The following is an 18,955-nucleotide window of genomic DNA, read 5'->3' on the forward strand; positions in this document are numbered from 1 at the left end:
TTAGAAGAGCGTACAATTTACTCAGGCCTCTAAAAAGTATCTTTCTTATTTTGCCTTGGGAGTGTTTCTGTCCTGTCTCTAACTCTCTTGGTATCTCATTGATTCGTTGTTTTTTGTGGGGGGATGGGACGTGGGGGGGCTCAGTGTCTTTATATCTCGGCTTAGGGCTCTTGTTGAAGTTCTTTTTTTTTTTTTTTTTTTTTTATCAAGTGGCCTTCTTATAATTTTTTCTTTTTTTAAAGATTTTATTTTTTTCCTTTTTCTCCCCAAAGCCCCCTGGTACATAATTGTATATTCTTTGTTGTGGGTCCTTCTAGTTGTGGCATGTGGGATGCTGCCTCAGCGTGGTTTGATGAACAGTGCCATGTCCGTGCCCAGGATTCGAACCAACGAGACACTGGGCCGCCTGCAGCAGAGCTCGCGAACTTAACCACTCGGCCACGGGGCCAGCCCATCAAGTGGCCTTCTTAGAAACACCTTTATTACCAGTGTTCTTAAAAACTTCTCTATGTGCTTTGCAGATGGCTATAACTTCCTTCACTGATAATAACACTGTTATCAAGATAGCATGGAAGTTGAAGTTCTTGTTTAGACTGTAAGCCCTGGTATCAAGTTGATCTTGTAGTCTTCCCTTATCTTTATCAGGGCTTTGTGCCCTATAGTTAAAAAAAAAATTATTTCTAAGTTAAATATTTCAAACATTCATGAAAGTATATAAGATAATGCAACTACCCTCCATATACCTATCCTCTGATGCTTTTTTTGGTGCTAGAGGTCTCAGCATTGGCCAATCAGCTGGGGTATATACAGTCCACAAGGCCTTCTGGCAGTTGGCCTGGCCCTGCCAATGGTGCTGGGAGCTTAGCAGTTTTGTGTGTGGATGTATCTTTCCTGGGGCTTTTCACATTTTTGCTCCGTAATGGAAAATGTGGGGAGTTGGAACAAATGGACTGTATAGGGTCTGTTGGCTGGTAGACTAATTTTTCTTTTTGCCTTCTCTGGGTTTTTATACTACTACAATTTCTACACGTGTAAAATGGGAATAAACATTCATCCATTCATCCATTCCAGAGATGGTCTTTATTCTTAGAACTTACACTTAGGTTGTGAAATGATAAATCAGTAAAATAGAGAACAAAGAGGTAGGTTCTCTGGGAATTTAGAGAAGGGGGAAGGTTTCATGGAAAGGGTGAGTTTAAGACAGTCTTTGATGTGGATTTGGATATGGGGATATCAGAAGAATCCAGACCTAGGTGAAGAATACACAGAGGCACAGAGGTGAAGAGCATGGTGTGCATCCTGGGGGCTCCCCTTTCCGACCACCCACAGGAACTGAGATACCTAATAGGGTTATATCCCTAGACTTCTTTGGAAGAAGAGTCCACCAGTGTACATCCCTGTTAACATCCTCTCAAACGGAAGACCTGACAGACAGGATCTGTGAAACAGGGTGTGTGGGCACACGGGAGGATCCACTGAAGCTGTAAGAGCCGCCTCACTCATCCCTGGTTGCAGGGCTGCCACATGCAGATGTGTAGGTTATGCTTGTACAAACACCTGCAGAGTTAACAGATGCGGCTAAAACCCAGCCAGGCTCTGCCACCAGAACTGGTCCAGGGCCATTTCTACCCTCAGAAGCACCTTGTTCTAATTTGCCAAAGGCACCAGGAAGGCTCAGAATCTGTTTCCTTTTGTTTCTTAATAGTGCTTACATATCATGGCCAAATATTTAGTATCTTACTGTAATATAATTTGCTAAATGACTTCCTTTGGCCATCTGTAGAAGCTCAGTCATCATTTTGAAGACTGGCTCTGTATCAAGCATTTGTAGCAATTCAGGAGGACGTACTAAAATATCTCAGTTCCATTTTAGCCTTCTGCTGTCCTTGCCACCAGCTTTAGGTTAGGTGCTCAGAATCTCTCTACTGCAGGTGAGGATATGGCGACTAAACTGCTCAGCACCTACCTCCTTGGGTGACCTGAAATGCACAGGTCACTGGACCCCTTCCTTCCTGCTTCAGTGTCAGGCGCTTCCTGTCCCTTTTTTTGCCCATCTTGCTACCTGTATCCTGCTACCAACTGTCATTGCTGTTGCTCCTGAGGCCTTCTGGTCCTACTTCCTTACTTCTCTATTCCTTTCTATCTCATCCCAGTTGGTTTAATTTTGAAAAGTGAGAGATTCATCAGAGAGAAGGAAAAGAAGGATTATGAATGAAGAAGAGAGAGTTAGAGAGGATAATAAAGGGAAGAGAATTGGGAGTGACATGGCAGTAGAGGGCAGGGAAATAATAGTAAAAACAACATTTGCAATTATAGTGAGGTTGAGGGTGAAACAACCCAGAGTGGACGTTTTGAGGGCAAGGGTGTCTCTGGCACCATCATCAGGCCCTCAGTAACAAGGTGACCTTGCTTTCCTCAGGTGTCCTCATGACTTCTCTTGCGGACCATGTCCATGATCCTTTTTGCCTGTGTGGTAAGGGTAAGGGATGGACTGCCTCTCTCAGCGTCCACTGACTTTTACCACACCCAAGATTTTCTGGAATGCAGGAGACGGCTCAAGACTTTAGCCTTGCGACTGGCTCAGTATCCAGGCCGAGGTTCTGCAGAAGGACGTGACTTCAATATACAGTAAGCAAGCATGTTCACTTTGCCAGAACATTGGCTAAATTTGGGTTACTTTTAACTATATATTGAGGTAGCATTATGCTGATCACACTGTGTGTTAAAAGCAGATCTGACCTACGGCTGGCCCAGTGGTACAGTGGTTAAGTTCACACGTTCCCCTTTGGTGGGCCGAGGTTCGCTGGTTCAGATCCTGGGTGCAGACCTATGCACTGCTTACCCAGCCATGCTGTGGCAGGTGTCACACATATAAAGTAGAGGAGGGTGGGCACGGACTTTAGCTCAGGGCCAGTCTTCCTCAGCAAAAAGAGGAGAATTGGTGGCAGATGTTAGCTCAGGGCTAATCTTCCTCACAAACAAACAAAGCCAAAACAAACAAAAAGGCAGATCTGATCTCAGAAGTCTGAGGTTGTGGGTATTTGCGAAGGTAGAATTCATGGGGCCTCAAGCATTGCTGCTCCAGCCCCTGCCTTTCTGTTAGTGCTGTGCCTGTGAGCATTGGCAGACCCTGGTTCTACCAATTTTCTTGCCTTTAGTTTGGTAGTGTTTTTTGCATTAAATGCAGAGGTGGAAAAAAGGTGAGGAGGGAGAAGATGCTAGATTGAAATTTGGGGGAAGCAAAAGAATGAGAGTGAGAAAGCTAAGAAAATTTAAAAAAGACATAGTTCTTGCCTTTAGTTTTTGCTTTTTAAATTTTTTTACTTTTTAAAAAAATTTTTGTTATGTGACAGGAGCAAACGAGTAAAAAATGAGCACAAGTAGGTCCCTCTTCTCAAGGAACTTAAGGTCTAATGAGGGAACAAGAGGAATATTTAACTGAATGTAAGACAGTGGGGGAAAACGGAAGTAGGCATCAAGTGGTTACAATGATCACAGTAAGAATAGCTAATATTACTGAGTGTTGCTGTATGCCAGGTACTATTCTAAGTGCTTTTTGTGGCTTAGGACGTAGATAATAGTGTCCTACCTGTTATACAGAAGAGCAAGCTGAGGTTAAGCGACTTACCCAAGGTTGTACTGTTAGCAAGTGGTAGAGCCAGGATTTGAATGCAGGCAACCAGGCACCACGTCCGGTCCTCCTGTGTTCTATTGTTTCTTCTTCTAGGGCCTAGAGCAAGAAGCCATGCTACGGAGGGATCAGGGGCAAGGCAGGTTTTGAAATATCACAATGGCTTGTTAGAGATTTTATATCATTGCGTTCTGGTAATTAGGCCTTCACTTACCCAGTCCCTTTTCCTCCCCCTTGAACAGTAAATTTTTAGTTGACCTGATAAGGTGGGGTCGTTTCAGGGGAATTCAGTCTCAGAATCAGAAAAACAAAAGGACAAGTCTGGGCCTGACTCCACAACTCGGTGTGGTTGTCAGGCAAGAAGGAACATGGCCTGAAGGGGGTGCCAGATGGCAGGCACATGGAGCTGTCACCCTGTGGTGTGGGCTGTTTGTGCTCAGGAGCGGAAACTGAGTTGCATCTGCCCAACCTGCCACTCCTTTTTCTGGGTGCTTGAAACCACCTTCCATGATGACCCCTGCTTGTATGCTGTGATTATCTAAACCTCTATGCAAACCGTGTGCTGTGCCTCAAATAGGGAATCTTTTCTCTGTAAAGAAAGAAAAAGTCTGTGACTTTAAATGAAAGTCGGGGTGCTTCAGTATTTTTTTTGAAAAGTGGAATATAAAATGTTCTACTCATTTGTATTTTGAATTAAATATTCACCATTATTTTCACAGAGGAAACTGAGGCTTTTTTTTCTTACAGGTGATCAGTACCATAGCTTACCTTATCATTAAGTTGTTGAATTATTTTTCTAGGGCTCCCATAGCAAATTATCACAGACTGCCCTAAAACAGCAGAAGTTTTTTCTCTCCCATTTCTGAAGGCCAGAAGTCTGAAGTCAAGGTGTTGTAGGGCCATGCTCCCTCTGGGGCTCTGAGGAAGGATCCTTCCCCTGCCTCTCTACTACCTTCTGGTGGGTGCCGACAGTCCTTGTCATTCCACGGCTTGTAGAAGCATTACTCCAGTCTCTGCTCCTTGGTTCCATGGCCTTTTTCTCTCTGTCTCTGTGACCAAATTTCACATCAGTCATGGATGAAGGCCCACCCTGATCCATTCTGACCTCACTTTTTCTCAATTACATCTGCAAAGACGGTTTCCAAACAAGGTCATATTCACAGGTACTGGGAGATCTTTCTAGAGGACACAGTTCAAGCCACAAATAGGGATCCTCTTTCAAATAGAAACACCCCCATCCTAGAGGAGGCCCATCCTTTGGAGCCTTCTGGGAAATTCCTTATATAAGGAGGAAGTCATTATTTTATTTTATTTGCCCTTTTAAAAAAATTGTAAAAGTTTTTATATAGAAACTTCTAATTACAAAAAGATGGTAGATCAATATAACCTAAAAACCCTCTTGCCAGAAACACCCAGAAATATGGGTAAATATATAAAAAATGATTTGAAATGTGTTGCTGAGCTTGAAAGAAAGAAATTGCAAGGTGCCAGAAATGAAGGGGGAACAGAATATCAGGTGGTAAGTGTGTGAGCCGACACTGACGCTCCTGGGTCATCAATCATAGTAAACCCAGGGCTTGAAGGGAGAGGCCTTTGGACTTAGGTAGGGTGAGGTGTCGGAACAAGACCCATATAAAGGAAGGATTCTTGTCAGGCCTCACCCCTAGTGGAATGATGATAGGTGAGAAATAGTCTGTCCACGAATAGAGGGGTAACTCATCTCTACTTGACTTTGGATGGGAAGGAAAAATAAAATCTTATCTAAGAAATTGACACCCTGCCCCTGTGCCTCGTGTAGGGTTGGAGTTTGGGTTTGTACTCCCTATAGTCTAGGAATTCCCAAGCCACTGTTCAGGTATCAGTATTGGTTCCAGACTGATGACACTCCTGGAGTAGCTGGCCAAAGCAGATGCAGGACCACTCTGGAAGAAGTGTGCCACAACTCAGGCCTTCAGGGATTCTTACTGAGAAAAAAAGAAGCTCCACAGTGGTGAGCTCTCAGCAAAAAAATGACAAAACACTAGAGGAGATACTCCACAATGAGTGGGAGTCAGTAGACACCACAGACAGGAGAACAAAAGTGCCCAGGACTTAAAATGATAGCATGATAGTCTGAAAAGGAGCAGAAAAAGAAGAAAACCCTGCATTTATTTTATGAGACCAGAGTAACTACGGTTACTACCGTAACTACTCAACCAGTAACTACCACAACCGGATGAAGACAGTACAAGAAAGGAAAGTTATAGGCCAGTCTTCCTTTGCATAGCCACAAAAGTACTAAATGAAACATTAGCAAACTAAATCCAGCAGTCGCATGTACATGAATATATAGAAACTCACAACCAAGGAGGTTTTATTTCGGGATGCCAGGATGATTTAACGTTAGAAAATATATTGATGTAGATTAAAGAAGAAAAACGTTTTCCTCAATAGATGCAGAGAAGCTTGAGGCTGCTTCCCCCTAATGGAACATGCATCCCTCATGCATGAATAAGTAAGAGTGATCACACACTGTTAGTGGCAAATACTGCTATACATTTTAGAGCAAGTATAAGAAATGCACAGTCCCAGGTAGGTCTAGCCGAAGAGACAATATATATGCAACAAACAGCTCCAGGACTGTTCAAGGCCAAGCAGGTACAGAGGTGAGGCGAGGTGTGTCTGGGTGTGGGATGGGAATAGACAGGTTTGTTCCCTGGTAATGTAGATGTCACCCTTTTGTTTCAGTTTTTCTTCCTTGGGGGATGTGGCCTGCATGGCTATCTGTTCCCGCCAGTGTCCAGCAGCCATGGCCTTCTGCTTTCTGGAGACCTTGTGGTGGGAATTCACAGCTTCCTATGACATCACCTGCATCGGCCTGGCCTCCAGGCCATACGCCTTTCTTGAATTTGGTTTGTAACCCTCTTTTGTATTTATTGTTCTCTTTTACGGTCATTGTATGTGTAGAATTTACAGTTTAGATTTGGCTTTGACCATCAGGGAAGACCATTGGAGGTGCAATAACATGTCACCGGGGAACAGCCTTGTACCATGAGATTTCACAGCAATTGAAGTGGTCTGGAAAGCTTCGAGGTTTCACCCTCTGACTTTTCACCTCTCCAGAGCTGAGGGAGGGTGGAGGAACGGTGAAGCCTTTGTAGATCCTTCACCGCAGCCCTCAAGCAGGGGTTAGCAAACTGTGGCCCAAGGGCCTGCCGCCTGTTTTTGTAAATAAAGTGGAACACAGCCATGCTGATTCTTTCACGAGTTGTGTGGCTGCTTTTGCTCTTCACCAGCAGAGCTGAGTGGTTGTGACAGAGACCATATGGGGCCTGTCAGCCTGAAATATTTACTCTCTGGCACTTGAAGAAAATTTTGCCGACCCCTGCTCTAGAGCAGTGCTACTCACAGGGTGGTATGCGAGCTTGTTCCTCCATCAGGAGGTAAGTACAGAAAGTGAGAAGTGATGAGAAGTTCTCCTGGTAATTTGACATTCCTGCAGTATTGTTTATTGTGCTGTATCACATTGTACATTTGTTGACTGTATCAGTCAGCAACAGTTTGGAAATAAGAAAAAGCTGGTCCTTCATTCAGAGGTTTGCAAAGTTCTGCTCTGGAAGAGGATGCTTTTCTAGAAGCTGCCAGAGAGGGCTTGTAGAGGCTTGGGGGCTTTGGCCCAGCATGATAATTATAGTGAATGCACTGTTTTAGTCAGGCGTGATTCAAGTCATTTCGAGCTCTTGGGAGAACGGGAGTAGAGGTGGGAGCTGGGATGCTCGGTGGTCTCTATGTAAATAGCCACTGTCTCTGTGATGCTCTTGAACAAGGGGCTGGCAGCATTTGGTGCTAAAGGTCAGGTGCAGGGCCAGCCCCTGGAAGTGTTGCCGCTTATGCTTTCTGGCAATTCCTGCCGCAGCCCTCACATTCCCTTGTGTGGTCTACTGACCAGCTCATCAGAGATGGGCCAGCACCCTCTTTTGATGTCAGTCAAAGGTGCTGGGGATCTCCCTGGTATGCAGGCCGCAGCCTGGTAGACCTGACAGAGAGAGTTGTGTGTATCTGAGTTCTGCCCCTGAGTCTCCCTGGGAGGCCCTTGTCCAACTGCTGCTCTCAGCCGCACTTTTTCCTACAAAGAGGGCATGGTGTCCCCAGCAGATCACAGCTGTGCCTCCCTGGGCTGTCCGTGATTTGCAGCTGGTGGGCCTGTGTTCGTCTCTGCCCTCCTCTCTGCGTGTTCCTTCCTTGTAAGGCGGTGTGCTTGATCTGACAGGAGAGCCTTCCCTAGCATTGAGTTTGCTCATGATTGACTGCGCGTAGAATATGAGTAAAAGCGCACTGATGTTAGAATTATACGGGATTTTGCTTTGCCGATATGTATGAAACGTCACTTCACACGCTTATTAGAACTTGATAATGAATTAATACTAACAAATGAAAGAAGTAAAACCAGTACCTTTCAAATGTATAATCCTAGTTTGTACAACATATTCACATTCATTTGTAATTTTTTCTCACACACCTTTTCTTAAGATAATCAGGTCAAGAATAAATATCCCTATTTTTCAAGCTTATAAATATTCTGTGAGTTGTCCAGGATGGTATTATCAGTAGTGGCTGAGCTAAGGCTCAAGCCCCTGTCCCCTGACTCCCTCCTCACTGAGGTTCTGGAAGGCATCCTTGCCTTCTCTGTAGACAGGCTATCACATTTTAATTATCCTGTTTTGAAGAGATTGATGATACTAGTAACGATATGTAGTAATTATTTGACTTCTGTGTATGTCTTGACACTCTTCAGAATCTGGTTGACTTATTAGCTTGCTTAGAAACGTAAACTTCATTTTGTACATATTATCACATCCTTTGTGATGAAAATGCTCGCCTTGGTTTGCTCTCTTTTTGCAGACAGCATCATTCAGAAAGCAAAGTGGCATTTTAACTACGTAAATTCCACTCAGATGGAGAGCAGCTTACAAAAAATTCAGGAGGAGCTCGACTTCCAGCCTCCGGTGGTTCTCACTCTGGAGGACACAGATGTGGCAAATGGAGTGATGAATGGTCACACACAGATGCACTTGGAGCCTGGTATGTGGCCTGCTGTTCTCTGACGTTGATGAGGTGATGTTACATATTTCAAATGGACACTGATTTTTTTTACTAGGAAGGTGTTTACTAGGAAGGAAGGTGGTTAGAAGGGGTGTATAAAGTATGTGGGGAAAAATATGGACTGATCTTGTTTCCAGGTGGCAGTTAGAAAAAACTTGACTATTGTGAGTTGATCTGAGGGGAGATGACATTCAGGAGAAGAGTCCCTTAGCGGGTTGTTTTCTTAACCACGGTGAAGTCTACAAGTTTAAATGTTGTAAAGGAGATTTCATTCTCTTTTGCTGGCAGTAATTTATTGAACTGTACAGATTATATATTCTCTCTCTCTACCTCCTATAAATCTCTAATATAATTTTTTTTCCTTTGACAATGAATCCTTACCTCATCTTATCACAGTGAAACATTGCATATCTCCATTTGTTGAGAAACCCTTGCCCTCCTTGATGGATGGAGGGGAGGGCTATGAGGATGAAAATGGGCAGGGGCCAGAGCCAGGGCTTCTAGTGCTCTCACTGTTTGGTTCTCGTGAGACCTGGGGACATCCCTCTATCCCTGTGGATTTCCTTATCCTGTGGAGTCGTTATCTGAAGAATGAGGTGTTAATGAACATGATCACAGTGCCCTGCCTTCCGTGACTTAGTCTTGCATTAACACCATTAGCCACTCAATGCCTAGCACGTAATGAAGCGTGACTTTTTGCGTTCCTTGTTTGCAATTACACACAATTAAATCAATTTTTAATTGAAGTGGATATTTACATTCTAAGAATTCTGTAGTGGTGTCAGAGCTGAAACCTTTTCTGAAAGACAGAGCTGTCTACACTATAACAGTCTAATTATTTTAACTTTTATACTAAACTCATTGCTTGAATTTTAAAAGTGATGTATTAAAAATGTTCAAGTTTTTGGCTTAAACTTTGTGTTTTGATTTAATCTGTTTCAACCAATAAATTCCTGGATTGGCTCCCATGCCACTCAATAAATTTTGTAATTTATATTGGGAATGAGTTTAATTTTTGTGGAAGGAAGACTGGGTAGTTGAACCACAAGCTTCTCCTTTGCCATATCTGAAGATGGGGTAACTTTTTAATATATGTTTTGTGTTTTAACCTCTTAGACGAGAGAAGCAAATCCAGAAAGTGTCAACTTGCCTATCTTTCTAGGACATTTTACTGTGGTTTGACTCACCCTATTGTCCTGAGGCTAGAATCTTTACAGGTAGCATGTTCTGTTCTAACAGGAGCTTTGAATTACTCGGTGGAAACACTAACACACTAACAGTAGGCTTCAGTTGGGTTGCAGCTAGATATTTGTGTGTGCGCATGTGTGTGTATGTGAAATGTAAGGACAGGAGAGGATGATTTAAAAAGAGCATAGCAAAAGAATGGGTAGTATTACCATTTAATTGTGTGAACCAGAATCAATTTCAGTAGTTATCTTTAAAGAGAGAATGATCATTTGTTCTAATGAGAGTCCCAGAAACGGCTTGCAGCTTAAATAATCAATGTTTCCCTCCTCTTCTCAGTTATTTTATAACTTAAAAAATTGCATTTACTGTGAATTACTCTAGAAGCACACGTGATACTTAATATTGTCCTTGTCAGAGAAAGAGTGGAGCGTTTTACAAGCTGAAGGTTGAGGTGTATAATAGAAGTGCTTTCAGAATTTGACAACCAATTTACAAATAAAGCTATAAATTGCTTTAACTCATGATTTTTCAGCCTGAGTCCCATTGACATTTTGTACTGGATAATTCTTTGTTGTGGGACCTGTCTTGTGCATTGTAGGATTTTTAGAAGCATTCATGGGCTCTACCCACTAGAAGCCAGGAGCACCCTGTCCCAGTTGTAGCAGCCCAAAATATCTCTAGACATTGCCAAATATCCGTGGAGGGGCCCTATCACTCCTGACTGAGAACCCCGACTTTAAACAGAAAGGAAATTAAGCACTTGAAAAACCTGTGCTTGCTCAGAGGCGTGCCTCTCCCTTGGATTCCCAGATCCATCCTGTCCTTCATTTTTTGCCCTTTTCTCCTCTAACTACAGCTGCTTTTTAAATTAATATGCTTAAAATTGTGTGTTTAGCATAATGAACCTCTCATTAGTGGAGATCTAGTTAATGTCTTTGTTTATTTTTATTTCATATAGAAATGATTTTCATTAGACCCTTGTGTTTGTTATTTTCATTGTGAAGCTCCTAATTTCCGAATGGAACCTGTGACGGCCCTGGGTGTCCTCTCCCTTGTTCTCAACATCATGTGTGCTGCTCTGAATCTCATTCGTGGAATTCACCTCGCAGAACATTCTTTACAGGTGACCTTTTCTTTACAGTTTAAGTGGAAGGACACATGATAGAAGAAACTGATGGGAATATATTTTGTTTATAAGGTTATTATGCACTAAAGCTCTAAAATTTAAAAAATTTAAATAAAATTTTTATTTCTAATTTTATTCTTTGTAGTAAGTTGAACAAATATAAAACTTGGTCTTTTATATCTGTTGTCCTAAGAAGCCAGAGGGGCCAGCTGGGATATTGGTGAGAAACAGACAAGTTGCTGCAAGGACGTCAGACCACCCACGACCCTTGGGACCCCAGGAGTCCCTCCAGGGACTGGATTGTTCACCCAGGGCAAAAATTAGATTCTCAGACTTGAAGGTTCAGGCTGTTTTTTTCCCTGGGAAAGTTGTCTCATGGTCTGATTTATATCATGCAGATGCCACTTTCCCTGTGTCTTTGTCAAAAAGTTGTATCACTAGGAAGTTGATTTACCAGCCTGCTCATCTCAAAGCAATTATTTCAATGCTTTTTAAATATTTTAGTTTTTAAGTATTTCAAACACTTTTAACAAGTGTAGAACCATTATGAGCATAAACAGATGGATGTTATTTTTAAAAATAGAGCCATAATGCTCACCCCCGTGTGTGTGATGGCTACAGTCTGAAGCATGGCTGCTGTTGAATCTCAGGAGACTAACATAGACTGGCCTGTTTGGAGAATGGCAGCAGGCCTGTGCTGTAAGAGGGTGACCACTTGTTACCACAGCCTGTCTGTGGCCACTGTGTGGTGTGGTTCCCACTCTTGTTGTTTAGGATTTCTCAGAACCAGATACTTACCAAGTGTCTCTATGCACTGGAACAGGTGCCTGGCCAACAAGATGGTTAAGACATAGTCCCTGCTTTGGGAGCAGAAAGCGGAGTGTGGTGACATCCCTAAGGAGGTAGCCGTACCTGGAGGTGGGAGGAATTAAGGAAAGCTTAGTGTTGACTGCTGAGTAGAATTTTGAGAAGTGGCAGGGTTGGTGGGGGCATTCCAGGTTGAGGGCTTAGCATGGATACACAGGGAGAGGAGTGCACATGGCATGTCCAGGCCATTGAAAACGGTTGTCTCCACCCCTGATCTGGTACATAAACAGGGACTTGTGTCTCACTCAGCCAGGGATTGTGTACTGCTGACCAAACCAGACCGAATGAGGAATCAAGTGCTTCATGTCATGGTGTTTTCATCTAAGTATTCCTTTTCTTGTTTTCCTCATGTTTGTTTTAGGTTGCCCACGAGGAAATTGGAAATATTCTGGCTTTTTTTATTCCTTTTATAGCCTGCATTTTTCAGGTGGGTGAAATGTTCCTATTTTGATGAGTAGGTTAAACCCATGGCCTTATTTTGTTCTGCTTCTATTGACAAGTTTCTAGATCTTATTTTTGAACCAACGCTTTGTTTCAAAGCGTGGACAATACCAAGCCCTTAGTGGGAGGTCCCTAGACTTGTCCTGCTGCATCCTCTCGTTTTACACAGAAAGAACTTTGGGCTCAGTCAAGGAAAGCCACTTGCCCCCAGGCCACAGGGCTTTGAACAACGGCAGAACAGAAACCAGGAATTCGGACTTGACTCCCAAAAAGCGGGGTATGACATGCTATGAGGATTGGTGTGAGCAGGGTCTTGCCTCGTGCTTATTGTCAGGGCAGTCCAGGTACGGAAATGTCCTTCTGCAGAAGTACCGTCTCAGGATATGTGTCTTTTAAAATGCAGGACTAGGTAAAAAAAATTTTCTTTTTAATGGTAATTAAAACTGACTCAAATCTGTCCTCAGGAAATGAAACAAAAATTATAACATTAACTAGAGGGCATTGATTATTATTTATTTTCAAATAAGCTGCATACTTAAAGGATAGAGTAAAAAAGAGCTTTTGAATCCCCTATGGGCAGGGTTAATTCTAGTAAAAACCTGACGCTAATTCTCTTTCTTCATCCTCCACGTGGGCTAGGATTTTAGTACTTTCTCTGCATGCTTAAGCTTCTTTTTTTTAATTAAAATTTCTGTTCTTAGGGCACTTCCTCTCTTTTCCACATACATTCTCGAATGGTCTATTTTTAAGAATTACATAATCGTGCAAAAGAAATTTTCAATGCAAGATTGAAAATGCACTCATTTTTTAGAAAACAAATCTCCAAAACCTTGGGTGTTGCCAGTGGGCGTTTCCTGGAGCCTATGTTTCAGGGCCGCAGGGATCCTGCAGTTTCACCTTTGTCCCGTCAACTGCCTTCTTTCTCGGATGGATAGCTCTTTCAGTGAGGAGCACTCTCCTTCCCCTGTAGCTGGAGCCTTTGTTGGATTGCTCTGTGTTTTGAGAATGTGCTTTTTTTTTTTTTTACTATTGAACCAAGAAGCTATTTCCACCTTTCGCAGAACAAGAACGGCCTCTTTTCTGTGTACCACCCTCCCTGCTGTACCACGCTCTCTGCTGTGAGAGCTTTTCCCATCTCAGATGCTTTTGAAGACAGAATAAGGAGGATGTCTAGGGAATAGTGGTCCCCTATGTAGTGGTAACTCAAGAAAAACTAAAATAGTAAAAGCACAGCTTCTCTCACCATCTTCCTCACCTGTCATGACTCCCCTTAAGGGAAAAAAGACATTTGGAGGCCAGGCAATCTGGTTAGGGTATCCTGGCCTGGCTATCTGCCCCTTATCCGCATCTCTTGTTTCTCTACAGTCCTCAGCCTGGGCATTTCTGTATATTTCTTAAATTCTTTCAAGAGTGCCATGTTCTAATTCCTCCTGTGACATCTCTTCCACGTTTCCAAATCTCTACTCTCATCCAATGATTAATAGCAACTTATCCAGTGAATCCAAGCTTCATTGTAATGAATTCAGTTTAATAAGCTAATGTGTGTGAAATGACACTGGGCAGGGCAGGTGCAAGAAGTGAGCATTGCATCTGACGTTGTGGCCATTTTGTTATCTCTGATTGGACTTCCTCTTATGCTGTCGTTTCAGTGTTATTTGTACCTGTTCTACAGTCCAGCGAGGACTGTGAAGGTGGTGCTGATGCTGCTCTTTATTTGCCTGGGCAATATGTACCTGCATGGGCTGAGGAACCTCTGGCAAATCCTTTTCCACATAGGAGTGGCTTTTCTGTCTTCCTATCAGATACTGACAAGGCAGCTTCAGGAGAAGCAGTCTGACTGTGGAGTGTGAACGTCGTGACATGAATGGATCCTGTGATTTTCTTCTGAGGGTCATCTGTGCTTCCCTGTTTACTTCTCAACTTGACCTCAAGTTTCCATCCTTGAAGTTCCTTTGAACCAAAAGAACTGATTAATGAGAACTGGGGATTTTGAACAGGTGCAGCTGAAGGCATGAGGTTTCTTGGTACCCAGTCCTGGTTTTATGCTGAGCGTCACTGCAGAGTCTCCAGTTCAGCTCGTTTACTTAGGTTGGCAGAATCTGGGGCCTCATTTGGAAGGAGCGTTACTGGAAAACCAGAATGGAATTATTTTGGTCTTTTAGGGTGAATGATGCAATAAACCACTAGGTTCAATAGCACTAGCTTTAGTCATTGGCAGTTGTGTCTGAGGAACCACTTTAAAATCCAGATCAGCTTTTCAGTCTAAATGTGACTTGGTTAGTTTTTTTTTAGAAGGTCAACACAGGATGAATTAAAAATTTAAAAATATGGTTCATAAATACTAGATAAATTTTGTTTACATTTTTTGATAACTTAGGTCCAATATGATACCTTTAGAATATTCAAATATACTTTGGATGTAAATTGAACTTAGCTTCATTTAGGATAAGGACAAACTTAAGCTGAGAAAATGGTTAAGAAAGCTGAGTTTATTTAATTTACATATAACCTTTTATGGTGGTGGGACTGTGTGGGTACAGAAATGTTTGTATTTATTTGCAGGGTATATCTGAATATTTAAGAAATTAATTGAGTAATCAATGCTACTGGATCATAAGCTTAGAAGCATAAGCAGACATGAGGATTTTAGAATTCCTTGCACTGGGCCACAAACTGGAGTAGGTGAATCACAGGGATTCACACAGTGGCACTTTGCAGACGCAGGTGGGAGAAGCTCCTGTCATCAGCCTGTATGTGGCAGCTGAGTGCCTGTCATTTTAATGATGATGAATACCTGACCCTGTGTACTCGTTCCCAGAAGACCTCACAAATTAATTACTCCTCTACACCTTTCTCGGTCATCTTAATTAGAGCAAGGGCCTCATTTGTTATGAACAAGAGTTAAATAGCTATTAACTTTTTTAAAGCTTTATAAAAATATAATTAACCCTCTGCTCTGAAAAGTTACTTTTCTTTCTCTCATTGTCAAAATATTGACTAATCATAGTTTTCCAAAATGTGGATCTGAATAAGAATAAGATCCCTTGGTGTCCCAAAATTTCAGCCTGGGTTGTCCTGTACCATTCAGGAAGCCATTTGGAGGAGTTTGCCCCTTTGCAATGTTCTTAATAGAAGTCTGGAGTCTGAATAGCTCAACCACAATTGCATAGAATACTTTGGGTTGAATTATGTGGTCTTGGTAAATTAAAAAAATCCTGTTTTGATAGTTGTTAAAAGTTGAAAGTCATTGCAAGAGTTATTGAATAATGGGGAAAGCAAGAATGTTTTGGGGACTCAGTTGTACTTGGTGATTCCTGGCTGTGTGTTGTGCCTGAGCCACCTTGGTAACACTTTAAAAAAAACAAATCGATGTGACTGGGAACTGTGCTGGGAAAATGTTGCCATGGTAATTTTATTTTCTTATAATAGAATTTTCTATTTTTAATCAAACAAAATATGTGGATATGAAAGTTATATTGGCAGCATCCTCAGATGTAAACTTCAAATTGTCTCTCCATCAGTTTTGCATCTGCATCATTTTCTGCACACCCGGCAGGTGAATTTTCACGCTTTCTGGGAGATAAGTTTGAAGAGATGGTAAAATACCTTGGGAAGCCAAGAACGGGAGAGAAATCCTGTTATGTTAGAAGCACAAAAAAAAAAAAAGGCTTTAAAAGTTGGTAAGAACAGCTTACAGATGTATTGTTTTCTTTTCGAGCCCATGTGTTATTGGCGTTGCTGTGTAGCCCTGTACCCCAGATGCTCTGGGGATCTGAGCCTGGGGTCTGCAGTCGGTGAGTAGTAGAGAACAATTCTTGAAGAGAAGTCCCTCCTGGTGAATGCTTCCTGCACTGGTGGAGATGTTATCCACACCTGGTTAAATGTGGTCTTAATCAATTAACATCTCCATGGATTTGAGATTTGCTTTTGCAAACAAAAGGAAAAAGATGTTCTAGACAAACAGTACCGAATAAGGTCCACATAAATATTGTTTAACTGAAATCCAGCTAAAAGAAGCCTCTGCTCACTGGAGGAAGATACTAATGATAGGAAAGAAGTTCTGGAGATTTCATCCAAGGGAAATCCCAGGCTCAGGCTTGACTTGGTTCAGGCCCGGGGTGTTGTAGCGCCCTATGTCATCCTTGACGCCAGAAAGCTGGCTGCTCACTGCAGGAGTTATCCTCACCCCACCATGAACTCAGGGCTGTTCTAGATCCTGTGTTTCCCAGTGGTTAAATATTACCTGCCCAACCGAACTCACAGGGACAGATCACAGGAATAGATGAAATAACATTGACAACAAAACCTTAAAAGTGCCTTCTGGTATCAGATGCTTCAAGATCTTGAGCCTCAGAGTGTGTTATGTCCCATCTACTGCATCCGGGCGGGAATGGGGCTCAGTGCAGGGTTTTGCCTTCTCCAAGTATGCTAGTGAAGGAAACACAGAGACTGATTTTCTTTCCCCCAGGCTAGCCTTACTGTGACGAGGATCATTTCTGGGTTTTTTTCTTTGGTGGAGACACTTGGGGTATATTTGGGGTGATATTCCCTCTTGGTACTAGAGGCCTCACTGCCCGCAGTGGGAGGAATGTGACCACAGGCTCCCAGTTTTGTTTTTCAGTCTTGCATCCCTGTTATCTGTGAATCAAGACCCAACATTTTAAAGTTCTTTAAGGAGTGAGGAAAAGGGTGTTGGGAGGAGAGCTGAAGTTAAGACATTTAATCATCATTTCTATCGACCTCACCTTGAGCTCATGGTTCTTTTCCTAGGTGCCTCCGTTCTCCAGGTCTCCCCTGCCTCTTTCCAACTCTGCCCCACACACTCTAGTCCTGAGGACAGAGGCTGAAGTTGGGGATCTCTAGAGGGATGGGAAAGCCCCTTTAATTGTAATCGATAGGATGGATACAGGAGCTTCAGAGAGGGAGCAGCTTGCACTGAGGCCCATCCCCTCCCCTGTGCAACCCCTAGGAGCTTCAGCACACACCTGGGGGTCGGGGCTCAGAGCGGGGGAGTAGCACTTCGGTGGTTGGCATTGCTCAGAATCGAAGACAACAGCCAGTAAGGCTGGCTGTTTGGGGTGTGGGAAGCAGGGGATAGGTGGGGAGCAGGGCTGGGGGCGCTCTGTCTGCTGGAAGACAGCAGCTGCCCCTGGGCCTGTGGGGGCTGCATGCTACATCTTCATCCAGGGCTGCCGTTTGCTGTTCCCTCAAGGAGTCGACCGCTCCTTGTAACATGCAGGACAGGTAGCCCTAGGACAACCTGCTGCTTGCACGGTGCAGCGCAGGTGAGGACCGGTAGGGATGGCAGTGTTTATGGTGACCAGATGTACGTGGCAAACCCCTGCTCTGACATTGCTCACAGTCCAAATATTCCTACATGGACTCCTGCCCAGGTACAGGCACGCTCTACCTGTGCACGGTGTGTTAGTAATGGTGGAGGAAGAGAGTGGATGCACGCTTGGGAGGTGAGGCAAGGGAGGGAGCGCAGCGGTCAGCTGGCCAGAAGGCCTGGAGATCGCCTCGGCTCTTCCTCTTGGTCCTGCGCCACAGTGAACAAGTCACTGCCCGTCAGCACCAGTGTTCTCATCTGCGAAATGGTGATGACATCAACCTGCTCCCCTGGCATGCTGTCGTGAGGATGAGAGTGGAATTGGAGGGGAATACTGGATGAATCCCGTGTTCATGTGCAGGAGGAGAAAGGCTTGGAGTTCACCCAGTCTGTGGAGGGTTTTCTGTATGCTTCAGGCAGCACAGCACAGCCATGTCATCTGGCCTTTACAAAAGAGGGCATTTTACGATGCTGCAGCGTAAATGGCCTCATTCTTTCACCCCAGAAAGATAGTGGCCTCCCTTCTTCCCCTGGACCTGCCTCCTGCCTTCCCGGCACAGAGCCCCTGGTACTGTTGGTGTTGGGTCCTCCAGGACCGGCAAGGCCCGTTTTGCTGGTTGGACCAAACCTCGCAGTGCCTCCCTGACCTAAATGAGGAGAGCTCTGATTCTCCCATCTGGGAGCAGTGATGTCAAACTTCTGTTGCTGGGGAAACGTCTTTGGCAGGGAACGTGTGGAAAAGGGCTTGTCAGTAAAATCTGGGAATGGCCGGATATGGAAACATCTGCCTGTGTGTACCCATGGCAGAGCAGTTACCCACAGGCGCCTTTTATTTAGGGTAAAACCAAATCCATTCTGTTCCTCTAACCTATGCTTGGTACATATGACCTTCTTTAACCCTTGTAACATTCAGGGGTTGCTTCAGAAGTGATATTTAATGAATTATTCATATGACTCGATCCACAGGATTCTATTTTGTTTAATGGACTTTTCTGCTAAGAGCATAAAAGATTGAGGCTGCTTTAGCCAGGGCAAAACCATTTCCCTCATGTATTCATTCTGAATGCTTGCTGTCTGTGTTATACAAGCGTCTTACTGTTTCATGTAATAACAAAGATCTATTTTGAGTAAATGATGGGTACATTTTAATAAACTTTCACACAGTAGTAAAGCCTAAACTTGTGTTAATGTATGTAAAGAATGTTGTATAGCCATTTATATACTATGTATATATAAATTGAATGAGGTGGCTTCAGCAGTGTGAGGAGAATAAATCTAAGGTGCTTATTAA

The 18,955-nt window shown here is 43.3% G+C and overlaps 1 protein-coding gene across 3 annotated transcripts in view; it reads left to right on the forward strand.

Moving 5' to 3' along the window:
- SEC22C (SEC22 homolog C, vesicle trafficking protein) overlaps positions 1–18,955 on the forward strand; it is a 30,107-nt gene extending 11,152 nt beyond the window's left edge. For all 3 annotated transcript variants that reach the window (XM_046685143.1, XM_046685138.1, XM_046685148.1), the window contains exons 2-7: positions 2,420–2,628; positions 6,359–6,522; positions 8,513–8,692; positions 10,906–11,024; positions 12,256–12,321; positions 13,985–18,955. In XM_046685143.1, the coding sequence (XP_046541099.1) occupies positions 2,447–2,628; positions 6,359–6,522; positions 8,513–8,692; positions 10,906–11,024; positions 12,256–12,321; positions 13,985–14,185 (912 nt within the window). In that variant the 5' untranslated portion in view covers positions 2,420–2,446 and the 3' untranslated portion in view covers positions 14,186–18,955. The remainder of the gene's footprint in view (positions 1–2,419; positions 2,629–6,358; positions 6,523–8,512; positions 8,693–10,905; positions 11,025–12,255; positions 12,322–13,984) is intronic.

This window comes from Equus quagga, chromosome 1 (genome assembly GCF_021613505.1).
Source record: "Equus quagga isolate Etosha38 chromosome 1, UCLA_HA_Equagga_1.0, whole genome shotgun sequence".
NCBI classification, from domain to species: Eukaryota; Metazoa; Chordata; class Mammalia; order Perissodactyla; family Equidae; genus Equus; species Equus quagga.